Below are 22,272 nucleotides of genomic sequence, written 5' to 3' on the forward strand. Positions count from 1 at the left end.
GTGACATCCGTCGCCGTCTCGAAAATGGACGTCTCGGAGCAACAAGACCCTTCGACCCGTCACCTACTGCTTGTTTACCACCAGGACGTAGGCTAGGTAAGGATGCCGAAGAAATGAGGGGTACAACAGACGAGCCAAGGATACTGGCACAGCAAACCCTCGGTAACGGGAGAGGATTGACGGAAGAAATGTGCATACATTATATCGAACCAATCCGATGGTCCGAGGACACTCGAGTAGGCCGGTCGGCAGTATTTCACCAAACAGTCATTATTTATGAGCTGCAATATCTCGGTCCTATTGTCCTGGTGACGTCATGCTCCTGTAATATGATCGTTGCAGAACAGTTGCTGGACATTTTGTTAAATAATTTATCACTTTGGCAGCTTATTCTAGGAGAACTTTTATCGGATGCTCTATAGACTTGGAAGAGCTCACTTGACTTGGAGGTTTGCTTAATTAATTCATATCATAAATGAAGATATTAACACACCGCAAACGTTAAAACAATCGGACAACGTCTGACAAGATCTGACTCACCGCAGGGCCCCCGAGGGCGCCGGCACATATGCAACAATGGACGATCGTCGAACTGCAGCATCTGTTTAGCTGCAACAATGTGCGCAAACGACGTTCGGTACCTTGTTTGCTGTTGTAACAGCAAACATTCTAAGCCTCCGTTACGGCGAATCTTCTTTTATGGACTGTTTAAAATCGCATTTATTAGCCACCGGTGCCAATCCGGTCCGGCGGCGGCGGCGAAGGCTACGGGACCTCCTGATCTTCTCGGATGCGGGCCCCACCTCTCAGGCGCGTAAGAGCTTCTGAGTGGCCGGGCAATAAAATCGTGCGCAACCGGCCTTCGTTCGGTAGCCGAGCCGACGATTCATTCATTGCTTTCAGACGCATCATCATCGTGCGGATCCTTTTCGGTGCGATCGATGCCTTTCGGATCGATCTAATCGAGAGACGCGTTCGCACACACACACACAACCGAGGAGAGAATCAACCGCAACGTCCTACGCCGTTGGCGCTGACGGTTTACTACTCAGCTCGGTCGGTCTCGGCTCCTCGAAGGGGCCGCTCGTTAGCTGGCGGGTGCTAATATATCAATACGGTTGATTAAAACACCGCCTTATCTCACAATGTTGCAGCCTCGACTGTACTGCTGGCCGCTTTGATCGTCACTTCAGGTGCGCAATCGGTTTTCGACGCTTCGAACGCTCGCTCCCCCCCATCGTAATTATGTTTTAACGATTAATAATTTAGACTGGACGAAAGAGCTGCTCGTTGCCGCTGCCATGTTTTACACCGAATAGGCCACGCTGCCTGTACCAGAAAAGGTTGCCACCAACCGACGGGGAAGGAACCCAAATAAGTCGCGCACCACTCGCGAGATTATCTAATCTGATCGAAGGACACTGGCGGTCGGTGTGGCGACTTAGCTCTCTCCGTACCGGGCTGGCAATCCATCATCGGGCGCAACGAGTTGGGGTTTTTGTTAAATGTCGAGCCGGAGCCCGGCAGAGGCGGGCCCATGGACGATCGATCCCGTCGACCGGATCGTCTGCAGAATTACCGTCTGATCCGATGTTTATTGATCGTAAAAGTTTCTAATAATTATGAAACCGAAAGCGACCGCCGTACGCGGCCGCTTCTTGGAAGCGACTTGGAAAACCAATCCGACCGGGGACTTTGGCGCTTTTTTTTTGCTTCCTTGCTTCGTTTAACTACAAATGGGTTTTTAGTTTAACTACCGACTGCGCCCGCTGCTGCGGTCCAAGGTCTTTCGAAACGGTGGGGGAAGCCTATTAAAGATGAGTTTTAATAGTGACCGCGCGCGCGGTTTATGGGCAGAATATGTCTCACTCGAGAGGGAGACCAATTGAAGGTTTAAAGAAATATTAGTTTTAAAAGAAGGTGCTTCGGAGTGTTTGTTAAGGTTGTGCCAAACTTCTGGCAAATTAGTAAAAGTACTTCAATTCACTAGCTTACATTGTGGCAATCAATGCCGGTGTTCCATCACGATCAAACTATTTAAATGTTGAAAAACTCCGCTATTTGTAAGTCGATTTCGACAAATTGCCCAGGTTCGGAAACATCAACTTTGAAAACTGTACGTGTTTATTAATGTCGAATATCTTCTGACTTTCTGTGGCGCGATTTGAAGATTAAGGTTTATGGCAGCCAACCGAAGACCAACTGAAGAACTGAAAGCTAACATCACTGCGGAAATTGCTGCTGCTATGTTGTCTACTACCGAAATATTGTCAAGTACTATGAAAAATGCCCAAAAAGGACCGCTTTTTGTGTGTATAATGGAGGCGGTTATTTGATCGATATTGTATTTTAGGTGAATTGTTATTAAAAGGCATTCTATACCCCAAATATATCTTGTTCAGTTGCCGAAATCGACTTGCAAATAGCGGAGTTATGCAACATTTAAATATAAGGTTGGCTAAAAAGAAATCGACGTTTTTTGGGTGATATTTAGAACTATATTTAACAGGTTTCCAATGGTCCGATTTGTGTCAAATATGCACCATTTTGTTGGAAAATTTGTTGTCTTTTCAAAGGTAGGCTTATAATGTCTCTTTTGTAAAAGGATTAGTCGTTATTGGCGAAAAACTCGAGAAATCGATTTTCATCATCCTTTTTTGATCTCAGTTTTTCATCACTCAGGACATTTTATAATGCGCGAAAAAGGTGTCAATCGCTTAGTGCAAGGCCCGAACTATACGGTGGATGCATTAAAACTTTCCAACCAAACTCCCGGACTTTCTGGTGAGTCACTAAAGACGTGCGTGACATTTAGTTTTCCTGATGGAACACAACACCTCTTCTGTTGGCCGATTCTGGTCGTTTCTTGTCAATTGTTAGCTTCAAACCGTGCAGTTGTTGGTAGTAGAGATCTGAATTTATTGTTTAGCCACACGGAAGCGACTCATAATAAACGATTCCTTTCAAGTCCCACCATATTCCCAGTAGAACTTTGCTAGCCGTTATTTCTGGTTTGGCCACAGGTTAAGCTGCTTCACCACGCTTAGACAACGACCGATTTCACACAATATTGTCGTAAGTGACCCATTGCTCATCCCCAGTACCCATTCGTTTAAGAAATGGTTCGATTTCATTCCGTTGGGCCAAAACTGTGCAAATGGCCATCATGTTTTCTATGTAAATAGGGTGGCGCCCAAACATCTAGCTTCTTTGCGAATCCAGCTTTGCGCAAATGGCTTTAAGCTGTTCGATGATTGATCTTTAGCTCCTGGTCGATGCTCTGACTACTAACATGCCGACCAACTTTGATTATTTCTGTGATTTTATCGACATTTTCGATGACGTGCCTGCCTAGGCTTTAACATCAAAAATAACTGAAACGTGTCAACGAAACCAAAATTTGACCCAGCTAGCTGTTAGAGTATCGGCACCATGAACACCATGCAAAATTTCAGCGACCTAGCTTGAATTTTCACCTTTATCGGACAAGAATTGTAAAATATACCGAATTTTCTCTGCGTTGGCCTCCATTTTTAACACCCTGTAACTCACAAACGAATAGAACAAACAAAAAACAATGAAAGCATTTATTGAAGTGTAAAGAATCAGCTTTAAAACGAGCCTAAATTTGAAACTGTACGATCAATACTTCACGAGATATCGATCACTAAAGTCATCTATCGTGAAAAACGTCGATTTCTTTTTAGCCAACCTGATAGTTGGATCGTGATGGAACACCCTGTATCTTGGTCCGAAAGAGGTCCGATCGCCAAGTCGGCCCTCATTTGGAGAACAATAAATTGTGCCTATACTGAGTCAACTTTGTTGCCGATCTGAGAAATGAGAGTGAGGTAATGCGTGATTCACTCCGTTCGGCCGTGCATACGCCGGAAAGTCCGGAAAAGCGCCACCCAAGCGTGGAAACTCGGAGGCTTTATTGAGCGACCTGCCCGTTCCTTCTGTCTGTTGTTTGTTGTCCGATTGTTGTGTCGTCGGCATTCTTCAGGCTTCGGCTGCGGCGGGTATTCGGGTATTTCCAGCAGCGCGGCGCGGTCGTCGCCGTATTTAGTGGTCTAGATTATGTTGTTGTCCTTTCGTTTCTTTCTCCCTTTTATGTTGCCCTCCCCGGGTGTGCCAGCCTCCGTGCGGCTCTGGCCCAGGCGGCGCACCCTCCTCGCGTCCTGCTGGTCTGGTTGTAAAGTAGCGGGTAAACCTTCGCCGGTGGTGGCGGCAGCGAGGCGGCCCATTAGTGTAGGGACTGGGTCACGGGCAGAGCACACGATGCATTGTCCTGGAATTAGGTGAAAAGCATAATAAAAAAAACACATCATCCTGTTGAATACCTGTCGCCTACCGGGGCGAGAAGAGGAGCGACGAGGCAGCAAACCGGGACCGGGTCAACATCTAGCTTTGCCACCGGACGCCGTGAAGGACCGCCGCACAAAGCGTATGTTTTGACTTGTTGCACGCGTCCGGGACCCGGCCGGAGGGAACACGCTGAACAAGAAAAGCATAACGATACGATTAGCCAGAGTCCTTAGCCGACCCCGCCAATCTGGCTCTGGGTTGAGGCTGGCTCCGGGGGCTGGACATTAAAAAAGTGAGATAAATCGCCGAGGGTCGGAAAGTCTCTTGCGTGCGCCTCGGCAGGAAGAACGGAACCCCCGTGTTCCGTTGCGAATATTTAGGAAAATGATTCGTCGATCCCAGCAAACCGAGCGTAATTTCGTTTCCTCCGCTCCATAATCACTCCTCCTCGGACCATCCATCCGATCCATCCGGGCAACATGAGCTGATTTATTATTTCAAACTGCGCGGTCGCGCGCGCGCCTCCGAGAGAGGTGTAATGATCTTTCAGCAGCAACCCCCAGATGGTTCTAGGGTAGCACGACCCCCCCAAGTGGCCACGTCGTCGTCCTGTGCGCGCTCTCTGGCGTCTGGCCGCGTCCGGCACAGACTAAATCAATTTCATCGGGTATTAATTTAACCTGGGTCAATGTTTTGGGTTTTTATGGTTGTTACCCGCTCGGACCCCATCTCGTTACCCCGGGGTGGGGCGAGATGATCCGATGCGCCTAGTTATTGTAATTCAGCCTCCGTCCCGTTGCCGCTGCCGAACCGACTCCTCACCGGACCGATCGAAATAATAACTGATGAGCTGTGCCGGAGGGATGAGACCCGGAGCAAAAGAACTTAAGTTTAAGAAAGTTTTCGGGAGGGGCTCTGGTTGAATGAAATCGATGGATAATTGCGTGTGGTTGCGCACGGAGCATAACAATTGGTAATGGTGGATCCCAGATACGGAGGAGTCGTCGGATGGACAGCCCAGCGCCGCCACAATTCGCAATGGAAAACCGTGGGAGCCCCAGCGCGCGCGGAACCCGGGTGCGGGGCGGAGGGGACTTCTTTCCCGGGACCTCCGACTTTTGAAGCGTGTAATTGATATCCACCCATCAAGGGACGAGCATAGTGTTTTTGTTTTGTTTTAGGCTCTAGAGTCTGGGACTAGAAGACCCTTTTTGGTGGTTTCCCAAAGCTGACTTTCGGTCATCGTGGGGAGCTCGAAACAAATGGTGGCCGTGAGAGAGATAGAGAGAGCATCAAAATAGAATAATGACAGTTGTCAGTCTGTTCAATTTTTTTAAATTGGATCTTTATTAGACATAAATGCTTGACTACATTAGAGTACAGAGATATTCCACATTGGGATTGCAGCTATTTAATAAGTCTAAGGTATCAATCAATCGTGGATAGAAGTATGGCATCTATTGACTAAGACTTCTTTTAGTTTGTTCATTTCTAACGATAGTCTTTGAGCGCCAGCAAGGTTTAGGACAAGATTTGTTGGTGTTCTCCAGTGTAAATTAAGAATCATTTTGAGAATTTTATTCAGTCTGATTTGTATGGACTGGTGGAGGAAGCCAAAAGCCATAGGTTAAGAAAGAGTGAGGAAAATTGTTTTGTATATTTGAGTAGAGCAGTTTAATGAGTGTGTCTGATTTTTTATGTAACATTCCTAAGTGTGGACGGTAGCTAAGTTTATTGTTCAGTAGCAGCCATAGGTACTTGATGTGAGAAGACCAAGATATATTTTGATTATCTATAATGATATTTTGTCCAGGAAGACGAACAACTCGCTTGCTGAATTTGTATGGAAAGAATATAACCCGTACTTTTGAGGGATTGATTTTTATCTTCCAGTTATTGTAATGATTTTTATAGAAATTAACGCTTGTTCGTAGGTTCTTAATCGCTGTTTTGGTTACCTTGCTTGTTGATGTAAGGGCGTCAGCATACGAGGTGTGTTAAAAAAGTAATGATAATAGCTAGGGCTACATAAGTCCGATTTTTTTGTGGCGATAAGTTACTAAACATGTCAGTGATTTATAGTGAACAGTTCGGCCATTTTGAGTAATCGGTCAATTTTTGACAGCTGTTTAGCTTGGACAAGATTTGACTCATCTTCGATTTTTGTCTCTTCCAAAAAATGGATGGCAAAGAATCTTTATAAAATTTTCTGTGAAAAACGAAAATATTCGATTGGACGCAATCGATTTGTTGACTGTGGCTTATGGTGAAGCTTTTAAGACCAAAAGCATTGCTTATCGGTGTTTCAAATTTTTCTCAGTGGGCCGAGAAGATGTGAACGTCGAAAAGCCTACTTTGATCGATTGTGAACAGTTTTGCTTGCAGTTTTCTTCGATTGCAGGGTCGTGGTGTATCATGAGTTGTTGTCAAAGGATAAAACGGCCAATAAAGAATATTTCCTGCAAGTTATGCGCAGTTTACCCGAAGCAATCCGTCACAAATGCCAGGATTTGTGGGAAACCCAAAGTTGGCTGTCGCGCCCCTGCTCATACGTCGTAGTTTTTGCGCGAATTTTTGACAAAAAAAAACTTTAATGATACCAAAGCCACCGTATCTGGCCTCCTGTGATTTTTTCATGTTCCGGAAACCAAAAGGAGGCATGAAAGGACGACGCCACGATACGATTTAGGCGATAAAGACGGCATCGAAGATGAGTCAAATCTTGTCCAAGCTAAACAGTTGTCAAAAATTGACCGATTAAAATTATCATTACTTTTTGAACACACCTCGTATATTGCCATTTCACGTCATGTCGAATGTGAATATATTATAGAGGGAAGGACCAAGGATACTTCCTTGTGGGTCCGTGCAATTCATCGCGCGTTACTCGTAGAACATCGCCCACCCGAACACTCGGGTGCGATGTTTTTCTGTTGGAATTTGTGAAGCTCTCTACGACTCTGTCCAATATTTATAGTGGCCCAGTTGGTTGCTCTAGTCCCAGGCCCTACGTCCCGACCGAAAGAGGCTCCATCTATCGAAAGCAAAAAATCCTTCGATTTTGTCATCCCACTGCTCCTGCTCCGGGAACTGCTCCGTAAAGTGTCATTACGCCGGTCTCCGCCGGTGCACGATTCCCCGGCCCGGACCGCGCGGTGTTCCGATATGTAGCCTTGCGGCGCTCTCGCTCTGGTGTGCGGGATTTTATGGTCCGGTCCGATTCGGATTGAAACCCATCGGCGGCCTCAGAGCGAGCAGCGAGACCCGTTTTACTGTTTTCACCCCGCGCGCTCCCCGCGCGCTCCTCTCCACCCTCCGGGTCGAGACGGGGAAATGTTATTAATAATTGTAATAAGACATTTTATATCCAAACGTCAAAACATAACCCACGGAACATCATCGGCTGATGAGATGGTCGGCCCGAACGGCGTTCGACCCCGGCGCGGCGGAGGGACCGCGAGAGGGGAGCAGGAGGGCCGGACGGCGGGCCCGACCGAACGCGGGGCAGAGCGAAAGGCAGATTTTATAAGATTCATTTATCATTATGATGATTTTTTGCTGTTGTTTTCACGATCGCGCTCAACCTCTGGGTGCGCGCGTGGCTTGGACCCGGGGGTTGGACCCTCTCGGTACACCGTCCGTCCGTCCGTGGCAGTGTTCCGCAATAAACCGGTGATGGGGTGTCTGCGCCTGTAACGCACACGCAGCCGCGACCCTAGAAGGACTCTGGCTGATTTTTTTTGGTTTGGACTCTTCGGCCGGACGACTAGAACGTGCCTCCGGCTTTCCGGGGACGAGTCTGAGAATTTTCTAATCGCCAACGATGCCGGGAATTAACTACCCGGACGGGTGACGTACGGCCCCATCGGACGTCCAGAAGACCTAATGATGCCTAGACTGTTGGATCCCCGGCCTAACCCCAGCATCGTCCCGATGTGGGCTGCCCGCTCTGCAGTACCTCCAAGGGTCACTCCAATGCTTTCTCATCAAATCGGGTCGGATGAAATCAAAATTCTGCATTTCTGAGTTGTTTCCTTGAACCTTGAAGCGTGTGCAATAAATCAACCAACCGAACTTAGCATTCGCGCACAGCACACACCTCCCAAGAGCCTGATTGGCGCGATTAATTAATCCTACACCAACCGTCCTCGGTCGGTCGGTTGGTTGGTACAACGTGGAACACGAAATGAAATAAAATGAAGTAAAAATGATTGAGAACCCCTCGCCGCCGTCGCACACCGTTACGTCGAGGTCGGGCCCCGTGGTTCCGTGGTTCCGCGGTTCATGTGTTAATACTTTTTTCTGTGCCGCGACCCGCTTTGATGAAATTCGAACTTCGCCCAGTTTGAGGGCCGATGCATTACTCCAAATGCAGCGCGGGGCGAGAGAGACAGAGCCGGGCTTGTGCTGTGGATGTGTGGCTTGTAGTTGGAGCGCCTGGCTCGGCTCGACTCGGCTTGGATTTTGATTAATTGTAGAATAATTACAGAGAATGGTGCGCGGGGTGTGCACCTAGTCCACTACATAGTCTACCCGTTCCGTCCGCCCGCGGTATAATGGACTCTTGGTACGGCGAGGAGCATTACCGGAATCCACGGCGGGCCGTTGGGTTCAAGAATTTTGATTACACTCCGACACTCCGGTGCCGGTATAATTAAGGACATCGATCAGTTGCGTCTCCTGCGACGCGCTCCGTCAGGATCACGCCCTGGTCCAAGAATGATCGGGGAAGTCGCTCCGGACTGACTCGCATCCTCCTCAATCCAGGGACATCCACTAGTCCATCCCGGAACCGAAAAGACTGGCCTAGAGAACACGCAAGAAACATAGACCAAGAACATGGCTTCATGGCTCCGACTCCGACTTGAACTAGAGCTCCTCCCAAAGCGCTCGAATCGATCACTCTGGAAAAAGAGAGATAGAGAGAGATGTGTTGAGTGTTTTAATTTCCCACGGTTACGGGGCGCGAATCTCAATTTGCAATTTTGATTACAAGAGGATCACGGACACGCCATCCTCCACACGGTCAGAGCGAGGCCACTTCTCAGGCCCCCGGCATCGGTCAATTGGGCTCAGGAGTATTAGCTCGCTCGCTCAACGTTCGCTCCTACTTCAGTGGATTGGATTTCGCCAAGACGCGGTCCGCGCCCCAAGTGTGCGGGGATACGGGATCTGAACAGGCCTCCCTCCCCCCGGGGCCTACGCAACGGAACGTTTACGATGCTGCCGATTGGACCGACGGGATCGAGAATCTCGTCCCGCGGAAGCGCGTGGCTCATGTTTGTGTATCAGCACACGCCCAGGTCTGTAACGGTCCGGTCGCAGTCAAACATGGGAAGCCCACGTTACCTGGCTAGGCACACACCACTCCAGTGGCCGTGTCTAGGTGCCCCCCGTCCCGACCCGTGATTCGATCGTGGTTTATAGATTTCAATAAATTAATTCTCCAAGTACCCGGGGGCTCTCTTCGGATCGGCTAAGGATCGTTGCCACGGTTCGTTGGGCCGGGTGCCCTTTTGTTTTTGGGGCCCCGGATGATGCGCGCACACTCGAGTGGGCGGCAGGGGATCCTCGAGAGGCCAGAGGCCTGAGTGGTCCGCGGTCCGAAAAATGGCTGACTCACGGACGGAGGCGCGTGTAGGCGCTCAGCGAGCCAGCCAGTCAGCCAGTAGAGTGGCACGGTCCATTTCCTCCGCCCAGCCCAGCGAAGATCCCGTTTAAGATGATCACCCTTGATCGGCTGAGATCATCACGCCACGCGGCCAACCGGAGGCTACTGCTGCGCGCTCGATCTAGGAGTCGATCAAAAGGCGCGATCGAAACTCGGCATCTCCCAGCTACTTGTTGGTGATTTTTCGGGGCTTCGGTTCTGCTTCACCGACGGACGGAGCCAATCAAGTGGCCCTTGTTGGCTGGCGGTACTGGCGGGCTTAAGGGCACAAACACACTACCGGGCAAGTCCCGATCCCGAAGAAAGTGTGCGAGGAGAAGATCACTTCTCGATTACAAACATGGGCGCGCGCGCGCGCGCGTCTTCGCACGCAACACATTCTATCGCCGAGGACGTCTGACAGTTCTTAAGCCACATCGGGAGCGCGCATCCAACTTCAGAGGCCGGGTCGGGCGGGCGCTGGGCGTGTGTAAGGGTCTTTGATGCGCAAGTGTCAAGTGGACCCGCGCGCCGCGGTGAGTCGCGACCACGCTAAGCGTCTGCTTCGTTCGTTCCTTGATTTCGTCAGGTTGTGCGTGGAAATGGTTTCGGGCTGAAGAGTTTATGAATGAACCCCAGGCGACGACGGCACACGCTCTAACGGTGAGCAGCTGGTCGAAAGTGTTCAAGTGGCCCACGGCAGCAAAGTTTATCGTCTGCTTAAGAAGTCTCGGCGACCCATGTGTCTGCCAACCCCAGCATTAGGCGTTCGATCTCCAGACGGTAGCGCTCCTCTTGGGAACGCGTTGATGTCATCGGGGACTGCGACTGATTCTCGATAAACTTGAGCCGATCCGTGGTTCTTCATCGAAACCACAATATTTAGCGATCAAATGGTGCAAGAACCGTTGGGTGCGTTGCATGCTTCGTGTCATTATTGCCCACCAGTGGGTCGCAGAGCTATCAGAGCCCAGCCCAAGGGCACACCGATCGTGTGAAGATCGGTCCGATGATTGGCTGCTATAAATTTTTTAAACGATGTTATAAAAACGCTACATCGTCCCTAATTTAGCCGCTCCATTCATGGATTTGCCGTCTCGTGACGGAGTCCTGGGGGCACAGTCGGAACGCATTCGCACAGGTTAATCACGATCGCTCCGTCCGTCGGCCCGCTGCAAACGCCGGCGCATCACAACGCAGACAGGGTAATCGATGAGCCCGATGAGAGACTAGAAACGGGTCAGCAACGGGTGCCTACGATGGATGGAAAACTTGAACTGCAGATATAATCGTCAGTACCGGTTGCCTCGACTCGTCGACGGCAGGCAGGGCAGGGTCTTGGGTCGGCGGCTTGTCTCACGCTGGATTACTCCCGTGGCGAGACACCCAGCTGCGATCGGTGGCGGGCTGCTGCTGTTCCCGTGGAACGCCACACCGGCCGAAGCATTGATCCAACACCTAGGTCCACGGTCCACGGTTCCGCGCCTTGCGTGCCACCAGCCACGATCCGTTTCTGCCACTTAGCTTCAGATAATGAACATAATAGGTGAACCATAATCATAATAATTTGCTTACTGAAATACACATTAATTATGGTCGTGAGAATCCCACAAATTACGATAAAGCGACGCGACGACGGGCGAAGGAAAGCCGACCAGACGGCCAAACGCAAACACACCGATTCGAGCACAGTTAATTGAATAAACATCCATCCCTCGGCGAGGTTTCCACCGAGGCCGAGACGAGGCGCGACCTTCTTGTGGCCGTTTCTATGTGTCCTCTTCCATCATCATCATCAGATAGACGTGTTTTTTTTTCGCTCTCTCTTGGCCGTGTTCCGCAAGTTTTCTTTCCCACCGGCCGATTAGGGGCCGTTGTTCTAAGCGACGCGATTTCAAACGTCTACCGAGAGTGAGGCATTAAACGGGAGGCGCGTTCGGAAAAATGATCCTTAATCCACCCGGTTATTGGTAGAGGACAGTGGGCCCGACAGTGAGCGCTCTCTGGCCACACAGTGGATTAAGGATTAAGGACGTCGGTAGCCGGGAGAGCTCCTGCTGTGTAACCAATCAACAAGGGTATTGTCCACAGTCCACAGATCCGCAGGATCGCAGGCCTCAGTCTGGTTTGTGATTCGTCAGAGTTTTGGGCTGGGTGCTAATTGGTTGTCACTGTTACACGCATCCGCCATGTAAGTCACAGCGTTTAGCGAACACGCAGCCGCTCCAGGATGTTGATCGGCAATTGATGTATTCTTTTACAGTAAAATCGGCAAAATTCACAACCAATGCTCATTTGTTGCCAAAAATATGAATAAAACTTTGTATAAAATAGAATTAGTCTCTTTTGATCTGCCAAAATACAAAATGTAAACACCGAACCGAGAACGTCAAATGGAACGTTACCGAACGTTACCGAACGTTACGGAACGTTACTAGAGCGTTACTGAATGTTGACGTTATTGACATAGCAACCATCAATGAAAATTATAACAACAAATGCTCGTTTGGTGAATTCCGCTTCACCGCTAATACTAAAGAATGTCCAGGCCCGGCTCTAATTGTTCAACGTTCAACACGGCCCCGGTTATGATAAGGAATGGATTAAGCTTCGGAGCTCGATGTTGATTGAAAGAATTGATTGGTTTTTGCACATCGGCTTTGTTGCGTGCTGCGTGTCCGGTCCGTGCCGATGGCCTTTACCGTTAGCCATGGCCCATTTCCCAGTCTCTCGACCCAGCGGAGAAAATTAATCCCCCAGTGGAGAATGAAAGGATCATCCGGCGTTCATGGGGACGCTTGAATTCGGGACGAAGACCGGGACGAACTAAACACCGTGCTTCGACGGGCGTCTTCGACTTTCCACGGGGTTAATGCGTTTCGAAATTCGACCGTTCGATTTACGATTGTCGAAGAGAGCGGGGGATGTCTACGGCAAAAGCGCAGGCAACGGAAGGCGCGTCATTCAGAAACGCGGCTTGACACTAATAAAATCAGCGCGCGCCCGGCCCTCTGCCGCAAAAGGATGCGAAACGGTGGAGTGATTTTTACGACTCTAAAATTACTACCCTCACTTCCTTTTCTCGATGGACCTGGTCGGCCGGTGGACTGGACCGCCGTTGAAACCCTGGGTGTCCTTTGGCCTTCGGATGCGCGGCCGGCGCGGGAAAAAGGTGCCAATTCGTCGGCTGGGCTGTAATCTCCTCTAGCCTTGGAACGGATTATGCTTTTTCACGCCGGCCGGCTCACCGTTGGCGATGTACATAAAGTTGTGAAATTTATTCGTTCGCCATTCGAAGAACCAGAGAGAGTGAGAGAGAGAGACGGGGAACGGGAGAACAAAAACATTTTAATAAATTTGATGTTTCGTTCCCGTTTGGCGATCGATTTTGTGTTTTGCCAACGGAGATCACTCTTCGGCGACCTAACGAAGGGCTGAGAATCGATAAAGGCCCCTCACCCAGGCCTCGCGTCCTCCGCGTGTTTACGGGACCATGCGTCAATGTGTTTCCCTACTTAACGTTTTCAACATTGTTTTCGCGCCGGGGATTAAGTAAATTATCGCATTATTCTCGTTGGAAAAAGCGTCTGTGTGTGTGTGTGTCTCGATTGATGTTGTTGCGATCCGCGGCCGGCGGCACCACGTTTGTTCAATTAGTTTTATTTCGGTCCAGCGATGCTGTGGGCGCGAACCACAACCGAAACGATTTGGCCAACGATTCTGACCCCTCATCGTAAGCGGATTTGTTATGCCATGTGTGTGTGCGAGTGTGTCTGCCGGTCCCCCGGAAAAACTGCAACTTTGGGCTGGTCCGGTTGGTGTGTCCGCCGCCGATAATGTCCTAAGATGTTGAGCTCTGTTGCTTAGTAGATGCTTGAGAGCGTTGTTTAATTATTCCGGATTTTATAACAATTACTGTTGAAATAATTTTGTATTTCGTTCTCGACTCGTTGCAGGTAAGCAACCATTCCAAGAAGCAATCTGCCAACCGAAACAATGTCTGGCACACTGTGAGTAGCACTACTGCACACTAACGGTTTAGGCGTACACTCACATCTTAAGCCCCTTTGTTTAGTTGTGTTTGGTGACTTTGGCGCTCAAATTTTAAGAGCTGACGCTCAGTGCTTGTTCAGTAGTTATTCTTAGTGGATAACTCCCAGCTGATCCCACCAGGTGCAGAAAATTGCGTTTCCTGCCGTGGAGCGAGAAATTATGAAAGCATCGCGAGACTCCTTCCGTCATTCTGTGAAGTCGAAACATTTTCGTGTTGGCACATCCTTCGGTAACAGGTTTATGGCAAACTTGTTTACAATTATGTTCCGGCAAAAGTAATACTGGTGTGGCGTAGCAGACAAGAGCCGCGAGTGCTAAAATTGCTGATTTATTAAACGATCGCGTTCTTGGCTGCAAAACGAGCAACGGAAAGGTGTGTCAGATCCATTCGTCGTCGGGATCCGCAGTGGCAGCTGAACCCTTCCGTCGAACCGGGCAGTGTTTGCTGTTCGCCGTGTTGCAACGAACAATAGGAGCGAAAATGGCGAAAAATTGCTTCCATTTTCTTCGATTATCGCCCGGTTCCTTCGTCGATCGTGTGGCCCCTGATAGTGGAGAAAAGGGGTTGAATGTTGCTCGATCTTCATTTGCATCGTGATCGTCCATCGTAGCGCTTCATTGTTGCACGCTCCCCACGAGCCCAGCCCGCTGCTTGTTTGATGTGATCCGCTCCATGGGTTCCGCACACCGCGCGCGTGAATCGTGGCCAATGCGCGCTATGGGCACAGATGTTAATTGAAAAAAAGGCGGCCGCCTTCGGTACCTCGCGGGTACGACGAGCTACAAATCGATGTCAGGTGTGTCTGGCGTGTCGGGGGCGGTCGCACCTGTTCCCGAAGACTCTCCCGAGTGCTCGTCCGCTGCATATTACAACGTTGCAGCGCGGCTTATGCACCAAATCATGCACCGAATGGACCATAAATCACCGCCGAAACCGGCGGCAACAACGGTACGGCGCGAGAGGCCAGAGGACCGTCGCAAATCCTGAAGACGACAAACGCGCGCGCGCTCGATGTACTTTAGCGCGGCACCGCCAGGGGGAGCGCATAATTTATGGGCGACTATTAAATATATTTTCGCATCGGAACCGGCGGCCTCCCGGCGGAACCTCTTGCGGGAGAGGTAGGAACCGCTTCTGATGAATGAAGAAGCGTACCGTGATCGAATCATCAAAACCTAAACCTCACGTGCTGGTGGACCCGAATCGAAGGCTTAAATTGACATCCTTGTCCGTCTCATCCTCCTAACGCGCCAACGGCTTAAGATGTTCCAGCTCTGGGACGGAGATTCCTTCCGAGTCGTGGGTCGCCGGGAAAACTTTATTACTCTCACCGTACGCCGCGTACCGGGGAGACCGTTGATTGATTGCGTAAATTATTCCACTACACGGTCGGTCGGCCCACCGAGATCCCGTGGCCTAGACGATCTCGTCCAACCGCCGGTGGAGGGAACACAATAATGACGCGTTTCGTTTCGATGATAATCGTTTGGGGGAAGAAAAATTGACCATCCCGGCGCACCATCCTGCGCAAGCGCGTTGCGCGGCCTTGCCTTGTTGGCAGATCGTTTAATTGAGGATGAAGAACTTTTCTATCGACCACCAGAAGACCGGGTCGGGTGGAGTCGGGGCTCTCGCGAGGTAACACATCGTTCAATAAGTCCCGAGACTAGCGTAGAAATGGCGCTAATAATGCCATTTATATACCGACGTTCGGAAGTACCAACCTTCAGATGAGGTGTGTCAAAATTTGATGTAATTCGAAGCATAACAAAGAAAGCTATAGTGGTTAAAGTGACGCTACTTTTGCAGTCCTGAAAAAATGGACCAAAGCGAGTTTCGTGTGTTGATAAAACATTGTTTTCTAATGGGGAAAAAACACTGTTGAAGCTCAGCAATGGCTTGAAAAACGTTGTCCGGACTCTACTCCGTCAAAACCAACCATTTTTCGGAGGTATGCTGACTTTTATGCGGTCGTGCTGATACAAATGATGCGGAACGTTCGGGTCGGCCAAATAAGGCAGTAACTCCCGAAAACATCAAGCAAGTATTGAAAATCGTGATGGAAGACCGCAAAATGAAAGTGCATGAGATAGCTGAGATGGTGAACAATCAACTGGTAGTGCATTTACTATTTTGCACCAAAAATTGGATATGAAAAAGGTTTTTTTCAAATGGGTGCCGCGTTTGCGCACATTGGAACAAAAGCCACCATGGCACAATTCAATCAAAACGATGATTAAATTCAACAAATTAGGCTTCCAACTACTCCTCATTCCCCGCACTCGCCGGATCTGGCCCCCAGCGACTACTGGCTCTTTACGGATCTCAAAAAGATGCTCCAGGGAAAAAGATATGGCTCAAATGAGGAGGTGATCGCTGCTACTGAGGCTCATTTTGAGCCAAAAAACAAATCGTGCTACAAACATGGAATTGAAAAAATAGAGAAGTGTGGAATGGTTGTATTACACTTCAAGAAGATTATGTTGATGAATAATAAAGAATTTTCCCGATAAAATGTTGTTTTCATAGTTAGTCTCGGGACTTATTGAACGATGTGTTAGTAAGTGGTCCCGGAAACACGGGCCGCATTAGAGGCGCACGGGTCCGAGGCGCTGTACTACACGTGAACGTAAATGATCTCGTTATAGGCATTAAGATCATAAGTTGTATTAATATAAATTAATTTTTCGTGCTGCCAAAGAGCTCTCCCTTCTGGGGTCTTCCGATCCGTGGGTAACGACCTGCTCCCCCGTTGGAGTGGCGATCGAAATTAAATGATTGATTATGGTCCCTCACTCTGTGGCTCTGGCTGGGCTGGACGTCTTCGTGTGGCCAGGAAGTTGGGGCTGCTGCGCCCTCTCCTCGCGAACACTCTTCCCTCCTAATTGACGATGAAAATAGTGATTTGATCTGGTTAATGATGCGCTACAATCGTTTAGGTGTTTTCGGTTGCGACCCGAGCGTTGCGACCCAGGTTCACCGCGCACCGGTGTGCTTCTGTTGCATCCGCCTCTCCTCCGCTCCTCCACGCGATCTCGCTGGATCGTGGCACTGTCCCGGGGGCGATGTCATCTGGTGAGGTGCTAAAATCAGCGACGCATCCGTCGCGACGCGGCGCAGGATGTACGAGCTCTCGTGTATAAATATAATCCTCATTTTGTGCTCGTCGCCCTGCTCCACCGCTGCTTTGCCCTGTCGCCCCGTTCCGATGGAAGTCCATCAATCAAATTCAACGCGAGTCTCCGGAGTCGTCGGCCATCATCTCACGTTCGGAGGTGAGGTTTGGGACTCTTCAGTGCTGGCCGCCACCGCCGATGACAAATGGTAACGAGCTTATGGGTACGGTTTACGGTCCACTGGCGCCAGTCTTCGGTGTGAAGAAGACCATCGCAGACCAGCGCAGACAAGCGCATTAACCAACATCACGCACTCAATCACCCCGCGAGTTGGGGAAAACCAATTCTAATACCTGAATTGATTTGCTATTTCTATCACGTCCGCACCGGGGTTCTATGTTTTCGATGTGATGCGATGTTTTTCACTTGCAACCGATCGCCGAACGAAGTTCTCGCCCTGCGACGCCTGGTTTTATGGTAAAGTAACTCACATCATTATTCCAGGGTTTAAATGGTGCGATCTCCGCCGTCGATGCGTCAGGTGGCGGTCCCACATGAGAAGCCCGGGCCTCTAACAATCGCACCGCTCTTCGTAGTCACATACGGGGGACGACCCACTGGCGAAACAATCGAACGCATTGTCGTAAAAAAAAAACACGACCAGAAAACGAAAGTGTTAAAAATTATTGCTGCTTTTTGCGGTTTTTATCCCTCGGAGAATCCCGCGACCGCAACCGCACACATGTTGGTGGCGGTGGTGGTGGTGATGTGACCCGCTTGCTAGGTCCTGCTTTGGACCTGCCACATTTAGGTCACTTCGCGCGCCCGGCCATATCGTGATAGTGGCCCGTGCTGTTGTTGAATGTCGAATAATGTCTGTGTCTCTGTGGTGAGACCCTTCTTTTCCTTTTTTTTTGCTGTGGCCCACAAGGAGTAGTTGGACCCACTTCCCACGGTGCTGGTCTTCGGTCCCAAGTGCTTCGTTACACCTGACAAAATGGCTGCGGTGACGTTTACGATGGGAGCAAAGGCGCCCAAGCAGCAGCAGCAGCAGCAGACAAACGGTTGACTTTTGCGGCGCCGTGGCTTCTATCGCCCGTTAATCAAGTGTGAATCTAGTGTGGAAACAAAAGACCCCCCCGCCCGCTATCGTGGAGCCCCTCGTTGTGGTGGCTGAGTTTTGAGGGCTTTAAGCATTTTTGAAACCTTTTCCACGCTTTGGCGTGTTGAAAAACGTACCCGTGTGAGGGTAGCTAAGGATATCCGTCCCAGCGATTGATCGAAGATCGCGAGCATCAACTGTCACTTTTCGAAATTACACCTGTCAGTGACAAGTGCCGTGCCGTAGCCAAACTGTGACCCTTCCCGACAAGGGTTACGGAGGCCGGGTGCTGCTCCGATCGATGTAGGGATGGCTGGGCACTCGGTATGCAAAATTGCTCACGATTTCCGTCGCCGATTACACGATTTGCAATTAGTGTTCTCGTGTTCGGCGCTGTTGGTACTATCGTTTGTATTTGGCTATTTGGCCGTTGTTGCATGTTTCGGGTCTGCTGCGGCGATCCAGAGCGCCCGAGGGCTTGCCGCGGTATGCACGGTAGCAGTAGCAGCAGCATCGTTTAGGGGCCAAGAACGGCGCAGGCGGCGGTGGCTTGACATGCACGCCACGTTGCATGCTTTGGACTTTGGACGGACGAAGCGACCTCGAAAGATACGTAACGTTAGCCGTCAAGGACAATTATGTGGAAGCGCGTTTCTGGACCGAATTCTATCGATCGGCCCTATCGATCATCGGCCAGTCGTCGTCGTCGAAACAAATCCTTGGCAAGCAGTTCCTTCCATCGCGTGACACTTTGCCGCAATATCACTGGCTGGAATCGGTTTCTATTTTTTGGTCACTTTCCATCGTCCAGCTGAATCGGGCCGAGCCGGGTGCTTTCGAACTGTTTGAGGCTACGCGTTTCTTGGGCAGACTACGGGCGGTTTGAGATTGGGCAAGACTAGTAGAAAGAGCTGAGGAAAACCAGCGCCACGTTCTGCTTGTGAGGCTAATGGTCGAGATTGAGGTTTATATTAGGTCTGCAAATTAATTCGTGCGGTTTTTATTCGACATTTGTGACCTAACTACAACAAAACGCATAACTACCTTCATGAAAGTATTGTCCGTCGTTAGCTACTACTTTCTGCCATCTTTTAGGGAGTTCCTTGATTCCGTGTCGATAGGACTTCTTATCTTTTTTAACGATCCCCTCAGAAACCCATTTTTCTATACTTTCATAAGAAGTGAACCGCTGTGCTGCCAAATCGTTACTCATGTAACGGAAAAGATAGTAGTCCGAAAGAGCAACATCTGATGAATAAAGCGAGGGGGTTAACAGTTCCCAATCGACATTTTCGGGATAGGTTTTGACCGCTTTTGTGGTGTGGTTGTCATTTTGAAAAATCAACTTATCATGTCTTTAATCCCATTCTCGTCGTTTGATGGCTAAAGCTTTGCTACAAATGCATTAATTTTTGTTGATGGGATTATCCTTCAATAACTTTATTAGGTTCTGAAAGCTCATAGTGCACCACACCTTTCAAATCCCACCATATGCACGGCATAACCTTTGCGCAGTGAATATTTCGCTTTGGTTACGATGGACTTGGTTCACTAAGCTGGTTCCAGGCCTTTTTGCGTTTAGGATTCCCCTTTTCATCGCCAGTGACGATTCGGTACAAGAACCCCTTTCTTTTCAGCCGCGCAAGCAGAAATTCGCAAATAGTTTTCCGTCTTTTAATGTCTCTTTTTTTCAATTCTTGTGGAACCCATAGGACATTTTTCTAATCATTCCCACGGCACTCAGGCTATGGGAAACTGTCTTCTGGTCAACTCCTAACATTTCTGCAAGTTCTTTTTGCGTCTGACATGCATTCCGCTCGAGCAATGCTACCAATTCTTCATCATCAACCAGTTTTGACTGTTCAAGTCGCTTTTGGTCTTGCAAGCCAAAATAACCACTTTTTAACCGCGCAAACCACATCCGTCACGTTCTGTCAGTAAGAGCAAGTTCACCATAAACTTCCATTAAAATTTGATGACTTTCGGTAGCCGTTTTCTTCATATTGAAGTAATGAAGTAGTACTGCCCCCAAAAACACTTTATCAGGAACAAAACTCGACATTTTCAGAAGCTTAAAGCAGATGTTGTTTACACTTTGACCAAACAATCTATACTGCGTTAGATGCGTAATGACAGTAACTATCAAACACATATTTCATTAAAAAAATATTTGTTATATTTAGTGAGTAATGCCATCTGTTGTAAAACCGCACGAATTAATTTGCAGACCTAATATCTCCTTATAAGACAATACCAGTCGAGACCTGTTGGTGCTCAAGAGCTTCGGAGGTTTTATTTATGAGAAAATGATTTTTACAAATTACAATTTGAAGGACGGCGGAGGTGACGTGCGCGCACCGATCAAACGCTCAAACATTCGTACATTGTTGCGTTTATTCGCGAATTTACGTAATTAATCATTATGCGGCCCCGATGGTGTCCTCTGCAGCAACATCTGCAGCACCGGTACCGATAATGACACCGTGATGCGTCGTCCCCGCGGGCTGATTACTTTAAACCGTCGGACAACATTACCGCGGCGCTACAATTAGCTATCGCCACGGTTACGGCAGTTGTGCCGTTTTGCTTCTAGTGTTTTTTGCACAACTAGCGAAACAGTAGCAGCAGCAGTGAGCAGCCAATTTCGGTGATGGCGTTCGGTTCGCGTAACGGTTCCTGGACGCGACGGACGGGGTGGCCTTCATTTTCACACGCAATCGGCCTCGCGCATCACCCGTCCGACCGCACTGCACTGCTCTTCCGATGCACCCCCCCTGATGCAGGAGGCCAGTTATTGTCCGCGGTGTCCGCGAATCGCTTTCTTCCGGGTCCGTCACTACTCGGCGCACCGAGCGGCGCATTAGCATACTTATGATTGGCCGAGTTTAATGAACGGCCCCCACCGGGAAGGGGGAGAATTTGCTCGAAATCAATTAAACACCTCGCGCAGGAGTAGAGGAGTGCAACTCTCACCAAGGGGCTTCAGTCGCTGGAACCGACGTTGCGGAATGCCCTAGCCGAGGTGGTTGTTGCTTTGTCTTGCAAATTAATTGCCAGCCACCCACCACGTGAGGTAGGTTGCATTGGGGGGGTGCAAAAAACACCCTTAGTACACCCCTTTCGTTGCGGGTGTGTGCGTGGGGGCTGTGTTGCAACTCGTACGCTAATAAAAATAATTTCAAGAAGCACGCAATCAATTTAAATAAGTTTAATGCTGCACTGCGATGCCAATCGTAATTAATGTTGGTCCACACACCAACACACACACACACAGTCAGGTGTGGGTCTCAGGTGCATTCAGGTGGTTCGGTGTGTATGTGTGCACGCTCAACCACAAACTTTCCCGTCGTAGCGCCTCTTGAACGATTAAAACTGCGCTGCGTTCGAAGTGGTCTCTCTCTCTCGAAGGCATTCGAATGGCGATGGGCAAAAATGGGTGGATCGGTGGTAATGTTGGCCATATACCGGCCAGGACTGGTCACGGAATGCACGCTCTGCCTATCAGCTTTCGGTGAGGGGCCAGGAATTGGTACGATTGATTTTCCTCAAAATGAAACATTAACTAATTACACCAGACCACGGTCGACCACACGATTTCGGGTCGATTTTCGGGGACCTCCGGACTTTGTGGGACAATTTTATCACTCTCTGGTGCTTCATATCTGGTCTTTTCTGGTTCTCTCCCCCGTGTAGCTGTACGAAATCAACGATGACCCGAAGCGGAAGGAATTCCTGGACGACCTGTTCCTGTTCATGCAAAAGCGAGGTAAGTGCGCGCGCCTTCCGGTGCTGATTATTCGGTGACTGTTTTAGGTTCGCCTTTAGGGACTTCACTTTTCGCCACCTCAAAACGGGTTTCCCGAGAGCTACAGGTGCACCGCGGCCGGGGACGACCCAGGCCCAGTGAAATGAAATTCCATTCCGCCCAAAAACTCACAGAGCGATAAACGGGGAGTGTGGAACGGAACGGAACGGACCGGTTCCGGTGCGCTCTGTGAGTCACCAGCGGGATGCGGCGCATCGTTAGAATGCAATTAATCAT

The 22,272-nt window shown here is 49.5% G+C and overlaps 1 protein-coding gene across 1 annotated transcript in view; it reads left to right on the top strand.

The window, feature by feature from the left end:
- Positions 1–22,272, top strand: part of LOC128278963 (protein dead ringer) — an 87,632-nt gene that overhangs the window by 27,550 nt on the left and 37,810 nt on the right. Inside the window, exon 4 of the mRNA XM_053017686.1 lies at positions 21,924–21,996. Coding sequence (XP_052873646.1) covers positions 21,924–21,996 — 73 coding nt within the window. The remainder of the gene's footprint in view (positions 1–21,923; positions 21,997–22,272) is intronic.

Source organism: Anopheles cruzii, chromosome 2, assembly GCF_943734635.1.
Source record: "Anopheles cruzii chromosome 2, idAnoCruzAS_RS32_06, whole genome shotgun sequence".
NCBI classification, from domain to species: Eukaryota; Metazoa; Arthropoda; class Insecta; order Diptera; family Culicidae; genus Anopheles; species Anopheles cruzii.